Source organism: Ischnura elegans, chromosome 5 (assembly GCF_921293095.1).
Source record: "Ischnura elegans chromosome 5, ioIscEleg1.1, whole genome shotgun sequence".
NCBI lineage: Eukaryota > Metazoa > Arthropoda > Insecta > Odonata > Coenagrionidae > Ischnura > Ischnura elegans.
The window spans coordinates 45,767,860-45,776,183 of record NC_060250.1 but is presented as its reverse complement, the minus strand read 5'-3'; the positions used below and the strand labels follow the sequence as shown (position 1 = coordinate 45,776,183).

The 8,324-nt window shown below is 33.0% G+C and overlaps 1 protein-coding gene across 3 annotated transcripts in view; it reads right to left on the bottom strand.

The window, feature by feature from the left end:
- Nucleotides 1–72: 72 nt before the first annotated feature.
- LOC124158812 (synergin gamma-like) overlaps nucleotides 73–8,324 on the bottom strand; it is a 160,745-nt gene continuing 152,493 nt past the window's right edge. For all 3 annotated transcript variants that reach the window (XM_046534148.1, XM_046534147.1, XM_046534149.1), the window contains one exon: nucleotides 73–2,591. In XM_046534148.1, the coding sequence (XP_046390104.1) occupies nucleotides 2,361–2,591 (231 nt within the window). In that variant the 3' untranslated portion in view covers nucleotides 73–2,360. The remainder of the gene's footprint in view (nucleotides 2,592–8,324) is intronic.

Sequence of the window (8,324 nt, the reverse complement as noted above, 5' to 3'; positions counted from 1 at the left end):
GTGAGTGCAAGTAGGTGAATTGATTCTTCCTTCCACTAATTGGCACGGATTAAAAAAATTAAACATCGCATGTACCAATATGTTAAAGAATAATTTATTGTCTTTTTGCAAGTAAATTATATTTACCTAGCAATACAAACAAAATATGCATAACAAATTCAAATATACATCATGAGAATACTTAAATTACTCGTATTTACAACTTCAGGAAATTTCAACAGGATACTCTTCCAATTGGTACATCCAACAAAGACACTGAGGCCGATAAATTATTAGATTACACAAAGGCCCGAACAAAAGTCAACATAGGAAAAGATAAAATTTACAATGAAAATGGTCAATTATAAATTGTGCCATAAGTACTAACATGACTCATACTTTTACAGCATATGGACATATACAGTAAGCTGCAAGCATCATTAAAAAATAAAAACTAAGGATTTCATTCACTATACAAAATCCTACACAGAAATCATGATGAAACATTCCTCAACATCATCACTACCATTCCTTTCAGTACACATCCAAAGAAACTGCTAACAATTTATTAATAGGATTGTCTGCAAATGGAAAACTGCAAGGAGAAAAAATTAAGTACATAATTCAAAAAAATACTTTGAGATATACTGCCCAAATCCATCAGCCCTGAACCTTAGAAGAAGTTACTTGATTTTCAACCACAAAAAATTATTGAGAAGAAATGTCAGTCCAGAACCTAAAAACATGGTAGTGAAAAAGTGACGAAATGTATGATTATGAAAGCACCAAAAATGATACTCAGAAAAAATAATGCACCATATAAATAGCACAGACCAATACATTTGCACAAACAACTGATAATTCGGTCACTTCATCATTGAGACAGTCTTTACATTAAGGAATGTCACCACCAGAGTAACCTACGCACAGTGACTCTCACCTAACTTACAAATGCCTTTTAAATTGATTTACCTACATTTGAAGGTCTCAGAAAACATGTAAAACACTGGATGATCAAGTAATATCTCTGAGTTGATAATTCTTTATGTAACTGAGATTCTCTAAAACTTTGATATTAAGATGAGATTCAACAAAAGTCCAGATTGTATTTTGAAATTTGTAGATAAGCTTTGAAAGAACAATCAAGACAGAGACTCTAAATGACCTATCACTGGGGATGGAGATCAACCTAGAGAGGTGGAAGGCCACAACAGCCTCTAATACTTTTCTAACATCTAACCAACCAGGTTATGACAACATGAGATACAATAATTATAAGATATCACTAAAATAATGTACTGGGAGTAAGTGTATGACCCAAAGCCCCAGAGGATACAACAGCTAACTATTTTATTAATTAGAACTGTGAATGATTGAGTAAGGCTTTCTCTCCTTCCTTAAAACTATTGTTGTCAGAACCCTCACATCTTTAGAGATTCTTCTTAGATTGATGAAAAATTACCAGTACAAAAACTCATTTGGTATGACCTGGTATAGGGGACATATTTAAAATAAAATGCCTAATATACTGAAGAAAACAATAAAACTCTTTCCATCATAGATTCATACAATGCACCTCTATCTTTCTTCAGCTAACACTCGATGTTCACTGGAAAGCTAAGTATTTTTCAAGTTACCAATATTTGATGGCACTCAACAACTGCTGCAAATCACAACATGAAAAGCTGCCTTAGTTACGATAAGGAGAAAATTATGCATGTGAAAATTAAACAGCTGATTTGACAAATTCCCACTGAAATGATAAATATTTAATGTGATTTTATTTAATTTTCTACTGCTTGAAATTGATTAATTGTATTGGAATACTATGCCAATATGTAATAATCAAGAGCATCAGAGTTTCAGTTTTTAGATTCTCAATTTCCTTTAAACATCAACTGAATTAGCTATTTTTAGTTGAAAAATTAATTGACCAATGAGGCATACAAACATTTACACAAAAAGCAAAAATAAATAAGTACAGGCAAAATTTTTAAAAGCCACCACTGCTGACTAAAGGCATATTCATAACCTGTACTCACTTTTTCCGAAAATATTTTTACTAGTCTGACAACAAATAGTATTACCAGAATGACAGCAAAATACATTCTTATCTAGTCTTCCAAATATGCCGATTCTGAGGGACAGTAGTATCATGAATGGTGATTCTATATGCTGACCTTTTTTCACGAAAAAAAATCAGAGAGATGCAATAGACCCTCCAAGACCCTGGAGTTTTGCATCAAAGACTTACTCCCCTTAAAAGAAATTTTCAAACGAGGGGTGAGAGGTAAAAGTTCAGATAGGAATCGTTATCTACAAATATAAATACGGCAGTAGTCTTGTTTCAAAAGCTGTGATGTTTTTTTTCAGTACTCAGTTCAGACTGTATTCGAGATATATTGAAGTGATGGAAGCAAACGATCAACACAATTAACCCACAGGTTGGCACAAGTAGTGTGGTAGTGATGTCCGCCATAAACTAGGCTTTGAGAAAGAACCTCATCCCCATCTGGAGGTACTACAACCAAACAAACTCCACAATTCACACCACTCTCATGGGCCTTCCAAACACCTTCTGATGACCTCAAGTCCAAATTATACTCCACTTCCTGCAAAAAAAAAATGTGAAACATTATAAAAAACACAATTTATTAAGTTTAAATCTTGGGAAAAATTTTCACGTAACAACAATAATGTATGCAAGATGGATTAGTGGCAATAATAAAGAAAAGTCCATCTTATTTCTGGATAAAATGGAAGTTAGCATAAGTTCTTCCCAATTAAGTGTGATGGAGGAAATTCCACGAGAGAACAGAGCAATTATTATTCACCAAATTATTTGAAAAATCACTTAGAGAATCAATCCATTAATATTCACTTTGGCTTCAATAATAGACAAGTTATTTTACAAACCATATTCATTCCATATTTTATCCTCAATATGCAATTTATATTTAGTGATTCATTGTGACCTATAATTTAATAGAAGGTACGAAACAAATTTAACGATAACTAAAGTAAATTATTAACTATTATTGAACATTCATCGGCTTACACATTAAACACTATACCATTTACAGTCCACGTTAGAACAAAAATTATGACTAATTTGTTGAATGGACTGCAGCTGAAATACTTAAGCACTTAAATGCACTCACATATAAAACATGACAACACAGACACCTATTATAGCAAAATTAAGCAAACTAATCATTAAGAAAAAATGAATTCTCTACTGAAACAAAAATACATAGATGGCACTGTTCTCATCTGAATATCTAAAAAAGGATATTTTGAAAGCAGAAATAGCTGACAAAAACTGACAAGCTTCATTATAACAATGGGGAAGTTCCATTTTAATGAGAGCATTCCATCTCAATCACCCTCTAAGCTATTCGATGAGAAGTTGTTCTTTATTGTATGTAAAAAAAAAAGCTAGACCTCAAGCTTGAGTAGCTCCATTTTTCAAACAAAGCTGGCCATTTTACCAGAGAAAAATCATTAAAGTGACTTTATTTTTTGTGCAAGATGATATACTTTTAAAAATTCTCAGTCCCTCAGTGTTTTCTACGTACAATTTAAATATGAATTAACTAGATCGATTCCTAACTGACCGCAGAAAACCAATGGTTTATACCTCTAATATGAAAGTAGTTATTGTAATAATAATAATAATAATTTATTCGCTGAAGGCAATACAATGGCATAGCTTCGTCAAGTTACATTACATAAACAATGCAAACCTCTGCCAGCTTGAAAACCAATGGCCCTACTGAAAATACTGAAAGTTTATTGACACTGCTAATACGTGCTATAAAATGTAAGTAATGCATGTACTTAAGAGCATCAGGTAAATTATAAATGCCAATATCAGTATCGGTAGCTATTTGTTTAATACTTTGAGCATTAGATATCAATATCTCTGCCATGCAAGGGAGGCCAAGACCGAAAGAGAAAGTTTCTCTGAGCTGTGCATAGTTGCCAGAATGCCCACTGGGAGTCACACAACCCTACCGGCTCATAAAATTATGAACTGGTAGTGATTGGGGAGTTGGTAGGACCTACGCAGGCCTTTTTCCTCCCTCTCTCCCAGTAGTATCAGCGAAACATGAAATAAACAAACAATATTATCAAAGCTAATAATATTTTATCTAAATTTTGTACCAACAAATTGCATTCCACTCCCAACCAATTTTCAATTTTGCTAATGGCTTTTAAGTTAGTAGATTTTGCGCTATATACAAAAATGTATTTAGTCAATTTTAGTCGGATAAGAAACACATTTTCAGCAATCCATTTTTCATTGAATCAAGCATTCTCAAATTAAAGTTGCAAGTCATGGGAACAAATATAAAATAAAATGAAATTACGACTATATTATACTTCCAAAATTAGGACTGACTCTTTCACTATACAAGTTGGACAATTACAAACGTCCATGCCCTGGGTGCTGAAACTCATTTATACAGGACCCAAATCACCTTTTTCTTGCATCCAAATACATAGCTGTGACAGTTTGGTTATGAAAGCAACATCAAATAGCAAGAAAAAACAAATACAACATACATATTTTGAAAACTTTAAACACTTTAAGGACTATTTGAAAACAAACTCTAACTTTTTACCAACCAAAATGAGGTTAAATGTAGCAACTAGTTTAACATTGGTCATAAAAGCAAGATAAATAAAGAGCACATTAATAATACTGCAGGTCACAAGAACAAATGCATGTTAAAATGCACTATAGAGCGTGACTCCCGAGGGAAATAGGTTAATGACTTCTGTGAACAGCAGCTAGAAGTAATAAAAGTTATCAGGGATAAGGCTGTATGTCTAAATAATTAATTAGGAATGTATGAAAATACAATAGCATATTTATTAGTTTGTTTCTAGTGGCACAAGGCACACTACTATCCTTGCAAGAACATGAGACACCCAATTTTGATCTGTTGTAAATCTGTAATTTCAACACAACAGATGTGCTACCAAGTTACAAATCTTCAACATAAATTGTAGATAAAAGGAAATTTATGGCTAAGCAACCTCAATATCAAAAGCGACTCATTATAACATTACAGTTACTTATCTGATAATGTATAAAAAAGGAAGACTGTTGATAAAGGAATCAGCAGCTCAGGACTCAAAGAAAATGGCAGCTTTACTTTCAATGGTAAATTTTCAAATGATTATCCAATAATGGATCTTAGAGTCCATATACAACGAAGGAATGGACTCACACAAATGCAGGCTCAAAAGTTGTCGTTGAAGAAGTTATTTTTGTTATTTGAAGAACAGAAAGCAGAGCAAAAGTGCTGTCCCAACATTTCTGCATCAGGATATATATTAAAAGAATCTTTTCTTGTATAGCATTGACTCTCATATCCATACATGGAAAAGGTCTTGAAGAAATTTTGGTCAAAGTGGAGCTCAGTGGCAGAGCCAAGGGGGGGTTTGGACCTCCCACCCCCCCAAAATATAAGAACACAATTATTTTCCTTCATAAAAGAAAACGAAATATTGAAAAATCGTGATTTAAAAAATATTTTTTTAACAAATGAAGTTTTTTCGATTATTAAAAGTGTTAAAATTAGTTTAAAAACCATTACTTTGTACCCTGTACATCAAACATTTTCCCCCATGGTTTTGGACCCCCCCACCCCACCAAGAGAAATTCCTGGCTACACCACTGGTGAAACTACAATTTTCTCTAAAAAAAAGATATGACATTGAATAAATGCATATATAAATATCCTTTACAATATCTTGCATAACAAATGATTGATCGCTTCAAGATATCAAGAATTTTTCCAAAGAAAAAAGTCATTTGAATGAAATAGATTACGATTTTATCGTGGCATTGAGATTTAGCTGATAACCTAGAACAGATTACTGGTTCATAATTCTCAAGAGACAGAATGACAAGAGTAAATGTGCAAAAGAAAAGGGAGGGCAAGAAGCCTGAAATGTATGCCTGCATAGCATGAACTCCCATGAGGCATGCACTGAAATTCATTATAAAATCTCTTGTAACAAAAATTAAAAACTGAAGAAGTTGTTCATTCTGAAGAGTTTGAATATCCTTAAGATTGAGCCTGAATATGATGCTATGTGGAAAAAAAATATAGTAAAATATACATCAATTACACAAGTACGACGAGGTTAACTAGATCTAAAGGAAAACACTGGAAACTATTTTAAGTTAATAACACAAATAGCAAGCATGAGGGAAGAAAAATTAAAACTTCACATAATATGGTTTCAAATTTGTTTCGATGAATAATTGACATTTGACATGACAAATTTACATATGATGAGCATAAAAATGAAAACTGTTTTTCAAAACCTAATATAAAATTGTCTTAGTAACATTCAACCCAAAATAAGAGTTGCATGGGAAACCATAGTTAGCCAAAGAAAATTTGAATAAGACCATTTGAAAAATATATCACTCCAACTTTTACTCAAGTAACTTTTAGCCAAATATACATACATATAGGGGAACCGGGGGCAGAACCCCCAGTAGGGTGGAACAGGGTAAGTAATTTTTAAGTGCAAAAAAAAAAGCAGCAATAACTATAACTAGTCCAGATTGATGTTCCTGGACTTACAAGCAACACATATCTAGACTAAATATAGTTATTGCCGATTGCACAGCACCTTTTTTTGCACTTAAGAAAATCGCATCAGCTACCCAGGTTTAAAATTCCGTAACAATTTTCCTCCACCCCAAATATATAGCGTTTATATAAAACTAGGATTAACCTATAGTTCTACCCAAAATTTTACATCTGGACTCATAAATCCGAGCTCTTTGAGTTCTCATAATTCTACATTCTCAAATTCAAGATAGAACAGCATAATATAATAAATTTTATGAATGCCTACCTCAACCACAATACGGAATAAATAAATTTTATATTTTAAATTTTCTTAACATATCTTCATCAGAGGTCTTTCAGAGTATCATTAGTTTCCCTCACTCACCAACCACCCTTCACATCTTTTTTCAACAAATAAGATCTAGGCGAAGAAAAATACAGAACACCCATTTGTGCCTTGAACTTCATACATCCAATTTTAATCAGGTTGTGGTATCATAATGCTAAAAAGCAGGCCTACCACAAAATTGTATGCATATCATATTCAAGTGAAAGCAAAACTCTTAATGTAATGCACGCATGTATGTACTTTTGTTTCCAATAACATGTGGACACCTTTGAGTCTAATTTTATTGATGGGGCCACGTCGGTAAAACTTGGGAGGATTGGCACTCAAAGCAATCTGCATTCTTTGCATTTATGTCGCCAAGAGCCGACCAGAACAGACATGGATGCGACCGGGCTGCCAAAATGGGACTCAAACTCCAGAGGCAATGCACTAAGGAAACTCACATCCACGCACACGTTGGGCCATAGGAGTTTTTTCTTTTGGTCTTCATAGGGAGGGTTTTCCTCTCTTTTGATTCATATTTGGACGCACCATTTATGTCTTACGAAGACATGGCTCCATACCCGAGTAGGTTTATTCTATGTGCAGTTGTCGCAGTGAAGTTCTGGGAGGGTTCGAATTGGAAGTAATTATACTTTTTTCATTTTGTAAAAGAATTATTCTTAACATCAATGACAATAGGTAAAATTTACTCAAGAAAAAGTTAACACTGAATTTTTTTCAATGACTAAATTTATTTAAGTAATGAGTAATGACTCTATCTATACTAACACCTAAGCAGATGCATTCACTGAGAGGGAATAAGCAGAGGAAGTGGCAGTGGTTATATCTTCAAGTCCTTGAGACAAATTACTCTCAAATCTCTTTTGAGTAAAATTCTTACTCATAGTAATGAGTATACTCAATAAATAACCAGATACACTCGTATTTGAAATCATTATGACAAGCTTAGAGTATGAGAAATGGTTGTAATTCAATCTATAATCATAGTATTCAAACTTCTAGTACTTCATCAGGAAAAAGTGTAGGAAGTTGCATGATTAAAAGCATCACATCTTCCCTTCCAGTGGGCGTGCGAACCACAATTTTGCAGCAAGGACCAAGTGGAAATAAATTTATATGTATATGAACTCTTTCATTCTAAACAATCCAATACCTATTGATAATTATTCATTTCTACAAAAAATTGAACAAAATTAAACGAGGTACAAATAATAATAAAAAAATTGAAACTGCAAACTTCCTGAAATCAGTCAAGTCAATCTGCATAACTCCCAGTGAAAAAGGGCAGCCAATCAAACAATTACAGAAGCAAAATTACTGTTATCATATAAATATGTTCTCCAATATGAGTTAATTGTCCCTAAAATATCAAAAGCCATATTAAAACATAA